Below are 16,904 nucleotides of genomic sequence, written 5' to 3'. Positions count from 1 at the left end.
GAGAGCCTAGGGAAACAGTGTTCAGGACTTTTTAGTTTAGAGGGAAAGGCGAGGAAGAGATGACAAGGTCAACGTTTATAAAGTTTCCACAACATGGAAAAAGCAGAGAGAGAAAGGTTTTCCTCCTTCTCTCTTAACGTTACAACTTGTGGACCCTGGGGACTCAGCTACATTAGTCAAAAAGGTGTTTTAAATGTGTTGTAAACATGAAAGGGACGCGGGTGGCGCTGTGGGTAAAACCTCAGCGCCTAGGACTTGACGATCGTATGGTCGGCGGTTCGAATCCCCGCGGCGGGGTGAGCTCCCGTCGTTCGGTCCCAGCTCCTGCCCACCTAGCAGTTCAAAAGCACCCTTAAGTGCAAGTAGATAAATAGGTACCGCTTTATAGCGGGAAGGTAAACGGCGTTTCCGTGTGCTGCGCTGGTGCTGGCTCGCCAGAGCAGCTTTGTCACGCTGGCCACGTGACCCGGAAGTGTCTGCAGACAGCGCTGGCCCCCGGCCTCTTAAGCGAGATGGGCGCGCAACCCCAGAGTCGGTCACGACTGGCCCGTACGGGCAGGGGTAAAGGTAAAGGTAAAGGTACCCCTGCCCGAACGGGCCAGTCTTGACAGACTCTGGGGTTTGTGCGCCCATCTCACTCAAGAGGCCGGGGGCCAGCGCTGTCCGGAGACACTTCCGGGTCACGTGGCCAGCGTGACAAAGCTGCATCTGGCGAGCCAGCGCAGCACACGGGACGCCGTTTACCTTCCCGCTGGTAAGCGGTACCTATTTATCTACTTGCACCCGGGGGTGCTTTCAAACTGCTAGGTTGGCAGGCGCTGGGACCGAGCAGCGGGAGCGCACCCCGCCGCGGGGATTCGAACCGCCGACCTTTCGATCGGCAAGCCCTAGGCGCTGAGGCTTTTACCCACAGCGCCACCCGCGTCCCGCGTTGGCAGGGGTACCTTTACCTTAAACATGCAACAGCAGATGGCGCTGGAGAGCCCAAAAAAATTGTGCAATTTTCCCATATCGTTTTTTTTCTTCTTTTGTTATAATGGTTTAATTTCTGACTTATTTACAGCATGTGTTTTTTCTGCATGTAAATCCACCCTTGGTAAAGCTGATTGCTGAAATATTCAGGAAAGAAGACTTAAACTATGAGTTAAACCAGGCCTAGGCAACCTTCGGCCCTCCAGATGTTTTGGCCTACAACTCCCATGATCCCTAGCTAGCAGGACCAGTGGTCAGGGATGATGGGAATTGAAGTCTAAAACATCTGGAGGGCCGAAGGTTGCTTAGGCTTGAGTTAAACTATGGAACTTCCTGCCACTGGAGGCAGTGGCGAACATCAACTTGGACGGCTTTAAAAGGAAATTCATGGAGGACAGAGGTATTGATGGTGACTAGACATGATGGCTCCGTTCTGCCTCCACAGGCAGTGATGCTTCTGAATACTAGTTGCGGGAGGGGAGAGGGCTCCTGTGTTCGAATTCTGCTCACGGGTTTCCCACTGGGGCATCTCTTGGCCACTGTGAGAACAGGATGCTGGATTCCTGAATTGCAGGGGGTTGGACTACATGACCCTCGGGGTCCCTTGCCACTCCACAATTCTATGGTTCTAGGAAAATATGCTTGTGCTGGAGGAGACTCATGAGAGTCCCAAGGACTGCAAGAAGATCAAACTGATCCATTCTGAAGGAAATCAGCCCTGAGTGCTCACTGGAAGGACAGATCCTGAAGCTGAGGCTCCAAGACTTTGGCCACCTCAGGAGAAGAGAAGACTCCCTGGAAAAGACCCTGATGTTGAGAAAGATGGAGGGCACAAGGAGAAGGGGACGACGGAGGACGAGATGGTTGGACAGTGTTCTTGAAGCTACCAGCATGAGTTTGACCAAACTGCGGGAGGCAGTGGAAGACAGGAGTGCCTGGCCTGCTCTGGTACAGGGGGTCACAAAGAGGCGGATACGACTAAACAACAACAACATGAAAATATGCACCAAACGTCCTATTTATCACATGATACATATGTATTTCATCTCATCGTATGTATCTCTAAGTGTACTTTATCCTAAAATACTCATTTCAAAGACAACTAATTTATTTTAATGCATCTAGAGATCGTGGGGTGCAATGCTGAGAATGTCTAACTAGGACCTGAGAGACCAGGGTTCAAATCTTCCCATTAAGCCCTGAAACTCACTGAGTGACCTGGGGCTGGCCACAGTGTCTGAGCCAGCCTTCCTCACAGGACTGTTGTGAGGATGATGTGCATAGCTGTCAACGTTTCCCTTTTTTTAAGGGAAATTCCCTTATTCCGAATAGGATTCCTCGCAAGTAAAGGGAAAAGTTGACAGCTATGATGATGTGTGGAGGAGTGTTTGTACAGCATCTCAAGCTCCTTTGAGGAGAGATGCAAATGGCATAATTTAATGCCTTGGCACGTCTTTTCAGACTGAAAACTGTAGTGCAAAATGTGAACAAGTGTGAATTGCAGGCTCTTCTGCTGAAAAGGCTAAAAATGGCAAGGAAATGCTAAAGGGGGCTTTAAAAGACTCACCCGCCCAGCAGATCCTACCCATGGACTGACTCAGTTTCCCTTCCTGTCACACCTGTGTGGTGGTTGAGCCGCCCCTGCAGCTGCTGTGAAAAATGAGGTGGCAGCTTCCGCCACAATCTCACCACTTCCTCATCTGGTTTCATGAACAGAGAGGAGGAGGAGGAGGAGGAGGAGGAGGAGGAGGAGGAGGAGGAGAAGAAGAAGAAGAAGAAGAAGAAGAAGAAGAAGAAGAAGGGAAGAAGGGGGCAAGGGGGGGACAGAGAGAGAAAAGAAGAAGATGATGATGGAGGAGGAGGAGGAGGAGGGAAGGAGGAAGGGAGGGAGGGAGAAAGAGAAGAGAGAGAGAGAAGAAGAAGAAGAGGAGGAGGAGGAGGAGGAGAGGGAGAGAGGGAGAGAGAGAGAGAAATAAAAGACGAGGAGGGAGAGGGAGAGGGAGAGGGAGAGAGAGAGGGAGAGAGAGAAAGAAAGAAAGAAAGAAAGAAAGAAAGAAAGAAAGAAAGAAAGAAAGAAAAGGAGGAGGAGAGGGAGAGGGAGGGAGGGAGGGAGGGAGGGAGAGAGAGAGAGAGAGAGAGAGAGAGAGAGAGAGAGAGAGAGAGAGAGAGAAAGAAAGAAAGAAAGAAAGAAAGAAAGAAAGAAAGAAAGAAAGAAAGAAAGAAAGAAAGAAAAGGAGGAGAGGGAGAGGGAGGGAGAGAGAGGGGGGGGAAGAAAGAAAGAAAGAAAGAAAGAAAGAAAGAAAGAAAGAAAGAAAGAAAGAAAGAAAGAAAGACTCTCTATTCTCGGAAACCCCAAGGCCTTGCTAAACTGTACAGCAAACATATCACCACCTTCAGGGCAATGCATTCTCTGGGCCTCCCCTGGATGCTCAGTCCTGCCATGGAAATGCACGTCTGTGCTTAGAGAGGCAGGGAGAAATGTGTTCAGTTCACATTTTCAAGCGAAGCTCATTTGCCCTCCATGATTCACACACTTGGGGTGGAACTCAGCCAACCCTCAAAAGGTGCCCTTCTCTGAATTTTGTGGTGCAGTCTTCCAGGCAAAAATAAAAATGTATACAAAACAAGCGACATGGCTCCCCCAATCTCTTTTCTGATGAGAGCAGCTTTTGCATCTCATTTGGTAACCAAAGACCCAGAATCTGGAGGAAGACTGGGGGGGGGCACACAATGCCAGATGCTTGAAGTCCAGTGTGAAGTTTCCACAGTCTGTGTTGATTTGGGGAGCCATGGCATCAGCTGGTGTTGGTCCACTGTGCTTCATGAAGTCCAGGGTCAACGCAGCCGTCTACCAGGAGATTTTGGAGCACTTCATGCTTCCTTCCGCAGATGAGCTTTATGGGGATGCTGACTTCATTTTCCAGCAGGACTTGGGCACCTGCCCACGCTGCCAAAGGTACCAAAACCTGGTTCAATGCCCATGGGATTACTGTGCTTGATTGGCCAGCAAACTCGCCAGACCTGAACCCCATAGAGAATCTATGGGGCATTGCCAAGAGAAAGATGAGAGACATGAGACCGAGCAATGCAGAAGAGCTGAAGGCTGCTATTGAAGCTTCCTGGTCTTCCATAACACCTCAGCAGTGCCACAGGCTGATAGCATCCATGCCACACCGCATTGAGGCAGTAACTGATGCAAAAGGGGCCCAAACCAAGTACTGAGTACATATGCATGCTTCTACTTCTCAGAGGTCCAATATCGCTCTATTCGCAGTCCTTGTTTTGCTGATTTCATTTAATATTCTAATTTTCTGAGATTGTTAATTTGGGGTTTTCATCAGCTGTATGCCATAAACATCACAATTATAACAAATAAAGGCTTGACATATCTCGCTTTGCATGTCATGAGTCTATCTCATATATTAGTTTCACCTTTTAAGTTGAATTACTGAAATAAATGAACTTTTCCACGATATTCTAATTTCCGAGTTTCACCTGTACATCCATCTGCAACGGTTAAATGAGGCCTGTTTTTAACTTTCTTGTGGTATTTATTGTCTTATATTTTATGCCGTAAGCCACTTTGGTACATTTTTTGAATGACGCAGGGGCGTGCAATTATTTTTGCAAATGAATAAACAATGCAGCACCAACAAATATCTGCAGAAATCAAATTCTTTCTAAATTCTGGAAGAAAAAATCAGATCTAGGCCTGGCCTCAGCCCTCCTTCTCCCTTCTTTGGTTTGCTGAAACCACCCCTAAATGTTCAGCGCATGCAATTTCACCTACAGGGATTTAACAGCTGCAAGAATACTAGGGTTACAAAATAGCTTAGGACAGCCTTTGCCAACCCGGCAGCTCCAGAGGCTTTGGACGACGGGAATTGTAGTCCTGGGGTTGGGAGTTCAAAGCCTTTGGAGGGCACTAGGTTGACGAAGGCTGCCCTGCGCAGCTGGAGGCCGATCAGATTCCTAGAAAGGAACCAGGGGCCTGACCCTCCTTCGTTGTAATTCCTCTGAACGGCCGAGGGATTTGCAACCGGCCTTTGGGCGCTGCGAGTAAGAACAACACGGCAGCCAGAATATTCGTCCCAAAATTATACCCTCGCTGCGGCCTTCCCAAAGAACGCCAAGTCCCGGGGGAGGAGAAGAGGGTGAAAATAAAATTTTAAAAAAACCTGGAGCTGCTTGGCCTACATTCCCCTCTGGCAACCGCACTTGGGACTATATATAGCTGCGGAAACCGACAGCCTCTCTCCGTGTCATGACTGAAACGGACAGAGGACAGAGCAGGGCAATAAAAGACACACCAACGGGTTGTTTTGAGGTTTTTCTGCTCTCTGTGTGTGTGTGTCAGTCACATCAGACATGTTAGAAGTTTGTGGGACTGTGGGACTCCCTGCCACATGAGGCAGCGAGGGCCAGCAGCTTCGCCAGCTTCAAAAGACGACCAGGCGAAAGATGAAAGAGTCCCTACCAGAGAGGAAGGGCAAACTAAGCTGATGGACTACGCCGAAACGCCAAAGCTGACTGGAAAGCTCAGGAACCAAGAAGACAAAAACTTTTTAAAAGAATGGGGGAAAGGGCTGCCCCGTCCCGCCTAAGTCAGCTCATCCTGTCGGGGGTCGTTCCCAGCCCAGCTGCCGGCCAGAAGGTGCAGAAAGTGATGGTGCAACCCATCAACCTCATCTTCAGATACCTACAGAATAGGTCCAGAATTCAGGTGTGGCTGTATGAACAGGGATTTGCTGAATATATGAACTTGGTTCTGGATGATGCTGAGGAGATTCACTCCAAGACAAAATCAAGGAAACAGCTGGGTCAAATCGTGTTAAAAGGAGACAATATTGCTCTTCTACAGAGTGTTTCTAACTAGTGTTTAGAGGTAGCCTTTCAAATCAGAACCAGTGAAGACGGTGAAGGTCCTGTGTGAGTGTCTGGAGGCGGTTGGAGGATGGATGGCGACTACCACACTGAGGTTGAATCCTGACAAGACAGAAGTACTGTTTTTGGGAGACAGGAAGCGGGTGGGTGTGGGGGACTCCCTGGTCCTGAATGGGGTAACTGTGCCCCTGAAGGACCAGGTGTGCAGCCTGGGAGTCATTCTGGACTCACAGCTATCCATGGAGGCGTGGGTCAGTTCTGTATCCAGGGTGGCTGTCTGCCAGCTCCATCTGGTATGCAGGCTGAGACCCTCCCTGCCCGCGGACTGTCTCGCCAGAGTGGCACATGCTCTGGTTATCTCTCGCTTGGACTACAGTGGTGCCCCGCAAGACGAATGCCTCGCAAGATGGAAAACTCGCTAGACGAATGAGTTTTCCGTTTTGGAGGTGCTTCGCAAAACGAATCTCCTATGGGCTTGCTTCGCAAGACGAAAATGTCTTGCGAGTTCTGCTGGTTTTTTTTCCTCCCCCCCCCCTTTTTCTAAGCCGCTAAGCCGCTTATCAGCTGATCCGATCAGCAGATAAGCCGCTAAAAGCCGCTAATAGCGCTAATCCGCTAATCCTTCAATGGGCTTGCTCCCAAGACGAAAAAAACACTAGACGAAGAGAATCACAGAACGGATTCTTTTCGTTTTGCGAGGCACCACTGTACTGCAACACACTCTACGTGGGGCTACCTTTGAAGGTGACCCGGAAACTACAACTAATCCAGAATGCAGGAGTTAGACCGGTGACTGGGAGACCATATAACACCGGTCTTGAAAGACCTACATTGGCTCCCAGTACGTTTCCGAGCACAATTCAAAGTGTTGGTGCTGACCTTGAAAGCCCTAAACAGCCTCGGTCCTGTATACCTGAAGGAGCATCTCTACCCCCATAGTTTAGCCCGGACACTGAGATCTAGCGCCAAGGGCCCTCTGGCGGTTCCCTTGCTATAAGAAGCCAAGTTACAGGGAACCAGGCAGAGGGCCTTCTCGGTGGTGGCACCCGCCCTGTGGAACGCCCTCCCACCAGATGTCAAAGAGGAAAATAACTACCAAACTTTTAGAAAACACCTGAATGCAGCCCTGTTTAGGGAAGCTTTTAATGTTTAATAGGTTATTGTATTGTATTTTTATAGTGTTCTGTTGGAAGCCGCCCAGAGTGGCTGGGGAAACCCAGCCAGATGGGCGGGGTATAAATAATAATAATAATAATAATAATAATAATAATAATAATAATAAGGGGGGTGGAGGGGTATGAGGGGAAAATGGGAGGGGGGAAATGGGGGAAAACACAATTGTTGGAATAATTTGTTGTGTAAAAATAGTCAATAAAAAACTTTTAAAAAAAGAAACATGCATCCGTCACCGACGATTACCCCTAAGTAGAGCTTCCATGTTCAGGAGAATTCTACCTCAGAATTCCAGGCGCTACATGGCAAACTACTGATTCAGAGTCAGACCCTGACAGCAAACAGGACATGAATCAGGGCAATAATGAAAGCAATACGCCTAAGTGCAGAAACGGGTTTAATCATTTCCTGAGCCCATGGCAGGGTGGATGACACAGCAAGTGATGCACGATGTTGCTGGTGTTGCTATGGTAACCCCCTGCACCTGGCATCCTTATCTCTAAGCATCCAGGCACGGGGATGTGGTCTTCGAGACCTGAGCCCAAGCGCTGTGCAATTTAACCCGTTGTTCACATTGCACCAACAAGATACTAAAAGCCTGTCATCGTGCAACAAGCAAACACATTTCTCCACATCGGTTTTCGCATTCACCTGCTTCTCTGTATCTTTTCACAAGCCCTCTGATTTCCCACCTCGCCCCTCTTTCTTGCACGGCACTTTTAGACTTATTAATGGAACCCTTCAACAGCCAATACTCATCCTGCTTTCCTTGCTCTTAAAAAAAAGAAAAGGGAAAAAGCTCATTTATGCTTAATTGCTTCTGGCCTTCGCCAAACACACACAGAAATCAGTTCCGTTTATTCTTGTTCCTTTTCTAAATAAGATTGCGAGCCCCACAGCGCAGCGTTTGCCTTGTTATGAGTTTTACGCAAGTGCCTGATGTTTTCCGGCGCCAGACGAATCATCGTAGTTGTCATAAATATCATTTTAGAGAAAATCACTGCTGTCTGGCAGGAACAAAGCAGCTGGGTTCAGAGGCACTGTACCCTTGGACTATATATCTATCTGCATTCGCAAATGCACATCGATTCTTGTTTTGAGCAAGAGATAGCTAGAGAGAGGTTTATAAAATTAAACTTTGCATACAGAGAGTGGAGAGAGAGAAATGCTTCTCAGTACCAGTTGCTGGAAGCCACTGGAAATGGCTCCATGAATTTCTCCCGTCCTCTTTTAAAGCCCTCCAGGTTGCTGGCCATCACTGCCTCCTGTAGCAGGGAGTTCCATAGTCTGACTCTTGCATCGTTTTAACAGTCATGCAGAATCCTAGAAACCGTGGTTTGCTAAGGTCATGCGCCCTGAACAAACTACAATTCCCATGATTCTTTGAGGTAAGGCACCACTCTTAAAGTGATACAAGGGTGCTTAATTTAATAAATAAACAGAAAGCCTTTTAAATGTGTTTGTCGGAGGGGGATAATTGTTTGTGCTCCCCCCCCCACTCGCCTTTATTATGAATTTTGTGTTTTCATCTTGTACAGTCATACCTCAGATTACTTTTGTTTCATGTTACGTTCTTTCAGGTTACGTTCCGCCGTGACCCGGAAGTACCGGAAAGGGTTACTTCCAGGTTTCGCCGCTCGCGCATGCGCAGAAGTGCAAAATGACATAACGCGCATACGCAGAAGTGACGAATCGCAACCTGCGCATACGCAGACGTGATGCTGTGGGTTGTGCTCTTTTCATGTTGCGAACGGGCCTCCGGAATGGATCCCGTTCACAACCAGAGGTACCACTGTATTTTGATGTTGTGAACTGAGTTCTACGGATGAAGCGCAGTACAGTGGTACCCCAGGTTAATTACTTAATTTGTTCCGGAGGTCCGTTCTTAACCTGAAACTGTTCTTAACCTGAAGCACCACTTTAGCTAATGGGGCCTCCTGCTGCTGCCACGCTGGCGGAGCACGATTTCTGTTCTTATCCTGAAGCAAAGTTCTTAACCTGAAGCACTATTTTTGGGTTAGCGGAGTCTGTAACCTGAAGCGTATGTAACCTGGGGTACCACTGTATACAAATTTAAGACAGAAAGAAAGAAATTGTGATATATGCTGCAGAAGTGACCCTAGCAACTTTATCAAGACCTGCTTGTCATATCCTGAGAGAACTTACGTCTTCTTCATTGGAACAGGATGTCCTCGCTCCCCCTCCGAAGTCTGAAATGCTATTTATTATTATCTATTTAAAATGCTAAAAATCCCTTCATCTGGATGGATCTGAGGGCAGCACACAATAAACTCAACAGTCACAAAGTGCAATAAAACATAATAAACCCCCTATAACACCAAAAGCAGAAACAATTATAAAACAATAAAACACCCATCAAGGCAACGAAGAAAAGAAATAGGGAATCGGCAGGAATCAAAACAGAGGAAGGCAAGATCCGACCTTTTCCGCCTCGCCAACATCCCGCCGGTTGCGTCCTCCTGAGATCCATCGCGGCCGGACAAACTCTCCCTGCGGTGACAGTCCTGAAGGTAGAAAACAGACTCTCAATCGTCCAGTTAAGTGAAACAAAATCTTCCACCCCGATCCCTTGCCAGAATCATTTAAACCTCTGCACCTGCCCAGAGAGAGAATGGACCATTTTAGGGATGGCAAAACTGAGCTACAGGAAAACCAGCAAGAAGGGCCCCCCCAAAAAAGTAGTTTGGGGAACAGAGCAGGAACAGAGATTTATCTGGAAACCAAAGGCGAACTCAAAACTCAGCTCTCTTCCCCTTTGGGGTTGTTTTTTCTGCGAAATACCTGCGGGGGGGGGACCCACAAGAAAAACAGGGGAAGGGGACCGAAAGCAGGAAAGAAAACCGTTCTTGCGGCAGAGCGATGGCATCTAGATCTGTTGCTCAGATAGCAGAAGCTGAAACAGTTAAAGGGAACTCGGAAAGCTGCCGTGAAGCACCGACTTGAGAAGTCTCCAAAACAACCAGAAAACAACTTGGATTACTCAACGGCAGAGGGGAGAGCAGGGTGCTTTGAGACATAACGAAAACTCTTAAATAGTTTTACCTTGGATCCCAAACACCTTGCGAGTCGAACATTTTGGCTCCTTAATGCCGCAAACCCGGAAGTGAGTGTTCTGGTTTGCGAACTTTCTTTGGAACCTGAACATCTGACGGGGCTTCCGATTGGATGCAGGAGTTTCCTGCAGCCAATTGGAAGCTGAGCCTTGGTTTCCAAATGTTTTGGAAGTCGAACGGACTTCCAGAACAGATTCCGTTCGACTTCCAAGGTACGACTATGTATATATATATAGATAGATAGATTACAGATAGATGATAGATAGATAGATAGATAGATAGATAGATGATAGATAGATGATAGATAGATAGATAGATAGATGATAGATAGATAGATAGATAGATAGATAGATAGATAGATAGATAGATAGATAGAGATAGACAGACATTTGATGAACATGTGTCCATTGAGAGGGGAGACTAATCTACTGTACAAAAGGAACACAGACATTTATTGATCCATCCACTTTTGTCCCTAGTCCTTCCCTCCCCTGGTATTTGGCATTTGGGAGATTCTCCAGGAGGGAAAGCAACTCTCAGGCTAGAGAGATTACTGTTTGCACAACCTTGCAGCCCCTAAACACCTGAAAAAACTGTTTGGGTGCGCTCACACCTCTGCTCTCCTTGTTAACAGAAAAATCTGAGGACTCCCTTGGACAAAAAACAAGGAACAAAGGTACATTTATTGTCTTTGCTGGCCAGACAGAAAGGCTCAGAGGATTTACATCCAAAGGACTTTCTTTTGAAAGAAAATTACAGTGGTGCCCCGCAAGACGAATGCCTCGCAAGACGGAAAACTCGCTAGACGAAAGAGTTTTCCATTTTGGAGGTGCTTCGCAAAACGAATTTCCTATGGGCTTGCTTCGCAAGACGAAAATGTCTTGCGAGTTCCTGTGGGTTTTTTCCCTCCCCCACCCCTTTTTCTAAGCCGCTAAGCCGCTTATCAGCTGATCCGATAAGCTGCTAAAAGCCGCTAAAAGCCGCTAATCCGCTAATCTGTCAATGGGCTTGCTTCGCAAGACGAAAAAACCGCTAGACAAAGAGAATCACAGAACGGATTCTTTTCATCTTGCGAGGCACCACTGTATATGAAAATGATGTGTAGATGGTATATGACACCAGTACAGATAGGAAGAATGTATAAAACTGGGTCAAATGCATGTTGGAAATGCAAAGAAAAAGAAGGGACTTTTTACCATACGTGGTGGGAATGTAGAGAAATAAAAAAAAGGGAAATGATATATAATGAGCTGAAGAAAATGTTTAAATTAACATTTGTAAAAAACCCAGAAGCATTCTTGTTAGGGATTGTAGGAAAAGACCTGCCAAGGAAAATAAAGAATTTATTTATGTATGTGACAACGGTGGCAAGAGTCTTAATAGCACAAGGATGGAAGAATGAGGAAATCCCGACAAAAGAACAGTGGCAAGAGAAGTTGATGGTCTATGCAGAACTGGCGAAATTGACATACAAATTGCGAGACAAGGACAACTGTGACTTTAAATAAGAATGGGAACTTTTTACAAATTACTTTAAAAAAAACCAAAATGAAATGGACTCCTTGGCAAGTTCTGAATAAACATACACAAATTTATTGTTAACATAATAGACAGATAATTTAAGGATCTTTACAATTCTAAAATATGCAGAGAACAGGTGTTGAAAAATCAGAGAGAGGAGCTGAGGGAAGTTTTTTGGGGGGAGAGAGGGTTTTTCTTGGAGGGGGAGGGGGAAATGGAAGGAGTGAAGATGATATGTTTTGATAATTTATGTTAAAATTCTTAATAAAAATTATTTTTTAAAAAAAAACATCCAAAGGACTGAGCACCCTCCCAAAGAAGTGGGCTTCGCAATATACTGTTCCCTTATCAGTTAAGATGATACATATGCATGGAGTACCTTCTAATCATTTGGGATAACGCCCTACTATGATTCCATATAAGGATTCTGGTTAATTGCATATTAATTAAGCAAGCAAACAAAGGACTCTCTGAGCACCTTCATGCAGCACGTGGTCCTCTTCTGTATTATGCACATACTTTGGTATGTGATATGAAGATAAGAGAGACATCGCCTTGCCAACAAAGGTCCGTATAGTTAAAGCTCCGGTTTTCCCAGTAGTGATGTATGGAAGTGAGAGCTGGACCATAAAGAAGGCTGATCGCCGAAGAATTGATGCTTTTGAATTCTGGTGCTGGAGGAGACTCTTGAGAGTCCCATGGACTGCAAGAAGATCAAACCTCTCCATTCTGAAGGAAATCAGCCCTGAGTGCTCACTGGAAGGACAGATCCTGAAGCTGAGGCTCCAAGACTTTGGCCACCTCATGAGAAGAGAAGACTCCCTGGAAAAGACCCTGATGTTGGGAAAGATGGAGGGCACAAGGAGAAGGGGACGACAGAGGACGAGATGGTAGGACAGTGTTCTCGAAGTTACTAATATGAGTTTGACCAAGCTGCGGGAGGCAGTGGAAGACAGGAGTGCCTGGCATGCTCTGGTCCATGGGGTCACGAAGAGTCGGACACGACTAAACGACTAAACAGCAACAACAAAGAAGATAAGGAGTAAGGCCGGTCCTGGTACATTTAGGACAGAATGTCTCCTGATACAATGGGGCAACTCTTTGGTGCAAGATTAGCTGCCAGTCTCTAATGGCCACAGCACCTCCTTTCTACAGAACTGCAAGTTGCAAGCCACTTTGAGCATCAAGCTGGTGGAAAGGCAGAAGGTATGCACAAGGTATGGGATGTGGGTAGCGCTGTGGGTTAAACCACAGAGCCTAGGACTTGCCAATCAGAAGGTCGGCAGTTCGAATCCCTGCGACGGGGTGAGCTCCTGTTGCTCGGTCCCTGCTCCTGCCAACCTAGCAGTTTGAAAGCACCTCAAAGTGCAAGTAGATACCAACTGCACTGGGTCCCGGTGGAGTACAGGGTCAGGTTTAAGGTGCTGGTTTTGACCTTTAAACTCTATGCGGCCTAGGACCCTCGTACCTACGGGACCGCCTCTCCTGGTATGCCCAGCGGAGGACCTTAAGGTCCACAAATAACAACACTTTGGAGGTCCCGGGCCTCAAGGAGGTTAGATTCGTCTCAGCTAGGGCCAGGGCCTTTTCAGCACTGGCCCCGACGTGGTGGAACGCTCTGTCACAAGAGACTAGGGCCCTGCAGGACTTGACATCTTTCCGCAGGGCCTGCAAGACAGAGATGTTCCGCCTGGCCTTTGGTTTGGACTCAGTCTGACCCTTATGTTTCCCTCCCCTTATGGTTTTGATGTATGGGCGACTTTAAAAATGAGGCTGCATTTTAAATTGCATTTTAACCTGTATTTCAAATTGGGGTTTTTTCCCCCTCCCTCTCTTTCCCCCCTATTATGTTTTACTGTGATTTTATTTTATTGGTGTTAGCCGCCCTGAGCCCGGCTCTGGCTGGGGAGGGCGGGGTATAAATAAAATTTATTATTATTATTAGAGTGTGGTGCTGATAGTGCCAAGGCTGCAGGTTCGTTTCCCGCAAGGGAGAGCTGCAAATTCCCGCACTGCAGGGGGCTGGACTAGATGTTCCTCAGGAGCCCTTCCAACTCTGCCATCCCATGTTTCCAAAGAAGCCCAGCTCTGCCCTGAACAGAAAGGCAGACAAAATCTTGAGACCCCATTAACCTTGACTGACCCAGCATCCTAGAGGAAGCTAACTGCCAAGGAAATTAGTCTGGGATTGGTCCCCCGAAATAGAACAGCCTGCCCATCAACCTCACATCTGTGGTCAGGAGGACAGAAAGTGAATACACAGCCACTCTGTGAAATTCAATGGGATAACGCGCTAAAGGGCTTTTTAAAAATAGGCTTAAGAAATGTATCTCCCTTGCCAACGCCAACGCCTCCCCAATTTCCTGCCACCGCTCAATTAAACATTCTCTCGGTGACTTGAAAAGCCTATTAAGGATAAGTAGATCTCAAAGGACCGTAAGCACCAAAGCACAGGAGCCCAGACGTCGGTTCAAACGGCTACGCTGTACCTTGTTCACGATCCCATGGGAGACATTTTCCTTTGCAAGCTCTACTTAAATGAGTAAGATTTGCAAGAGGTCATGCACTGGTTAATTTAACCAGAGAAAGGAAGTTTGCGGGGGGGGGGGAGCTGCCTGGGACTCACCCCACAGTGTATCATCTTATAATTTTAATCCGTTCTAGTATTTAATATTTGAATGCTGCAAGGTAGGCTTGTAATTATTTCTTGATTTTACTCTCTATCCTTTGTAAGCTGCTTTGGGGGTTTGTTTGTTTTTACAGTCATAGACTTGTAGAGTTGGACGGGACCTCCAAGGTCACCTACAACCCCCTGCAGTGCAGGGATCTTTTGCCCAATGTGGGATTCGAACCCACGACCCTGGGATTAAGAGACTCCTGCTCTACCAACTGAGCTAACCCCTGAGATTCAAGCCTTGTGTAAATTTTATGAATAACAGCTCAGGTACGGTAGTTTGAGCATGGTGTTGATAATGCCAAGGTTGCAGGTTCAATCCCCGCATATGGGACAGCTGCAGATTGTATTGGCAAAACCTATTTGGTGTTTTGCTGCTTTCCAACTAGTTGCAGGACCTTAGCCAGACCTAGCAGAGTAAATGCAGAATCCACGGAAGCAATTGGCGACTTGGCTGCAGACAGGATAGACAAAGCAGGAAGCAGGAACTTGTAGTTAGGTGTTTATTACATACAGTGGACTATTTACAGGAACAGAACACGGATCTTTAGCTTGCTCTCTCTGACACGACTCACAACTCCTACACTGACACACAGAACTACTGAACTCCTGAACTATGAACTGACACATTCCAGTTAGTAGGCCATTAATTATCACTCTCTTTAAAGAGCTTGACCAATCAGGGAGCTGTCTCCATGTCTCTGTTATCACCAGGCAGACTTACTCCTTCACATTACCTTTTGGCTGTCTGCCAAACCTTAATTGATTCTGTGTGAGTAGCTGCACGTACACAGTTTCCCAACAGATTGCAGGGGGTTGGACTAGATGACCCTCAGGGTCCCTTCCACCTCTATAATTCTATGGTTCTGTGAAATAACAAATATTGTACGCAATGGCCTGCCACACAACGAAGGCAGCTTTTGCCCACATGGCCACAACGCTCTGCCTAAAAGTTTGTTTAAAGTGGCCCATTTTTGCTACCTTCAGACAACTCATTTACCAAGCATTTGTCCTGATTTGCTTCCACAAAGCTCTTGCAGTGATTAGACTAGATCTGTATCTATATCGGTATATTGATGGAGGAGAAAAAGCTATTGAGGACTGTGGGAATGTTCAGGGATGCAAGAGAGGATATATTGTCTGATTATAGCCTTTCCAACTCGTGTTAACAAGGTCACAATTTAGCAGAGTAACATTCCCCTTTTTAAACTCACAGCGGATGCATTTGCTCAGGCTCACTAAAGCCTCTATAACAACTGTTCTGGTATTTTCCCCTTATTCCCTCATAAAAGATAAGACAAGACACAGCCTTCTATAAAAGTATAAAAAGGTTTACTCACACATCATTCTGTTCACAATCGGATCCCAGAAGGCAGACTTAGCTTAGAAAAGTAACATACACCTGGAAACTATCTCATAAGAAGACAGTCCCTTTGTCCTCTCTTGGCTGGAGGCCAAGAGAGCATCTTTGGCTAAGCAGATGTTGCTTCTTCGGTGCATGTAGTCAAAGAGAGAGAGATGGCTGCCCTGCCCTGTGCTTTTGTCGTTACCTGCACAGGTGAGGCCACGCCCACCTCTAGTCACACGCAGAGAAAGTCTGTCCCAGCCCAGAAGGGAACAGGAAATTGACCTGCTGGCTGAACAAACATTCCTCCCTGTGTGTAAACATGTTCACTCTAGGAAGGTTGTACTTGACTACTCTTGTGTTTCACATCCCACAATGACTGCTGTCCATGAAGCTCTGCCTGTATGAGCAGAGCCAGCAATGCTTCTGAATGCCAGGGACTGGAAATCACAGGAACGGAGAGTTGCTTTTGGGCTTGGACCACTGAGAGCCAGTGTGGTGTGGTGGTTAAGAGCGGTAGTCTCGTAATCTGGGGAACCGGGTTTGCTTCCCTGCTCCTCCACATGCAGCTGCTGGGTGACCTTGGGCCAGTCACACTTCTCTGAAGTCTCTCAGCCCCACTCACCTCATAGAGTGTTTGTTGTGGGGGAGGAAGGGAAAGGAGAATGTTAGCCGCTTTGCGACTCCTTAAAGGGAGTGAAAGGCAGGATATCAAATCCAAACTCTTCTTCTTCTTCCCATAATGGGCATCTGATTGGCCGTAGTGAGAACAGGACCCTGGAGTAGATGGGCCATTGGCCTGATGCCTATCAGTGTTTTTAAAAAGAAAAAGTCTTCCTCTAATAACTCTCGGGAGTGTCTTGCCCAGGACATCAGGGCATCGCTCAGCACCTAAAAGACTACTGTCCATGAAGCTGTGCCTCTATAGTCAGAAGCAGCAATGCTGAGGGATGCAGGTGGCGCTGTGGTCTAAACCACTGAGCCTCTTGGGCTTGCCAATCAAAAGGTCGGCAGTTCAATTCCTCTCGATGGAGGATGCAGCCTCATTTCAGTAGAAACTCAAATCAAATCAAACCTAGCAGTTCGAAAGCACGCCTGTGCAAGTAGATAAATAGGTACCACTCCAGCGGGAAAGTAAACAGTGTTTCCATGCACTCTGGTTTCCATCACAGTGTCCCGTTGCACCAGAAGCAGTTTAGCCATGCTGGCCACGTGTCCCGGAAAGCTGTCTGTGGACAAACACCAGATCCCTCGGCCTGAA

General features: G+C 47.0%; 1 protein-coding gene and 1 pseudogene across 3 annotated transcripts in view; one reads left to right on the top strand and one right to left on the bottom strand.

Moving 5' to 3' along the window:
* The window catches only part of ADAM33 (ADAM metallopeptidase domain 33), a 105,532-nt gene that overhangs the window by 81,807 nt on the left and 6,821 nt on the right, over window positions 1-16,904 (bottom strand). For both annotated transcript variants that reach the window (XM_082236364.1, XM_082236365.1), the window contains exon 2: window positions 9,472-9,554. In XM_082236364.1, the coding sequence (XP_082092490.1) occupies window positions 9,472-9,554 (83 nt within the window). The remainder of the gene's footprint in view (window positions 1-9,471; window positions 9,555-16,904) is intronic.
* On the top strand, window positions 5,209-5,937 carry LOC309540127 (small nuclear ribonucleoprotein E pseudogene; annotated as a pseudogene). Its single transcript has one exon. The product of its transcript is annotated as a small nuclear ribonucleoprotein E pseudogene (transcript).

The sequence above is a fragment of the Podarcis vaucheri genome (assembly GCF_965113315.1).
Source record: "Podarcis vaucheri genome assembly, chromosome: 9".
In the NCBI taxonomy this organism is placed as follows: Eukaryota; Metazoa; Chordata; class Lepidosauria; order Squamata; family Lacertidae; genus Podarcis; species Podarcis vaucheri.
The sequence above is the reverse complement of the archived record's forward strand: the minus strand, read 5'-3'. Positions and strand labels throughout refer to the sequence as shown.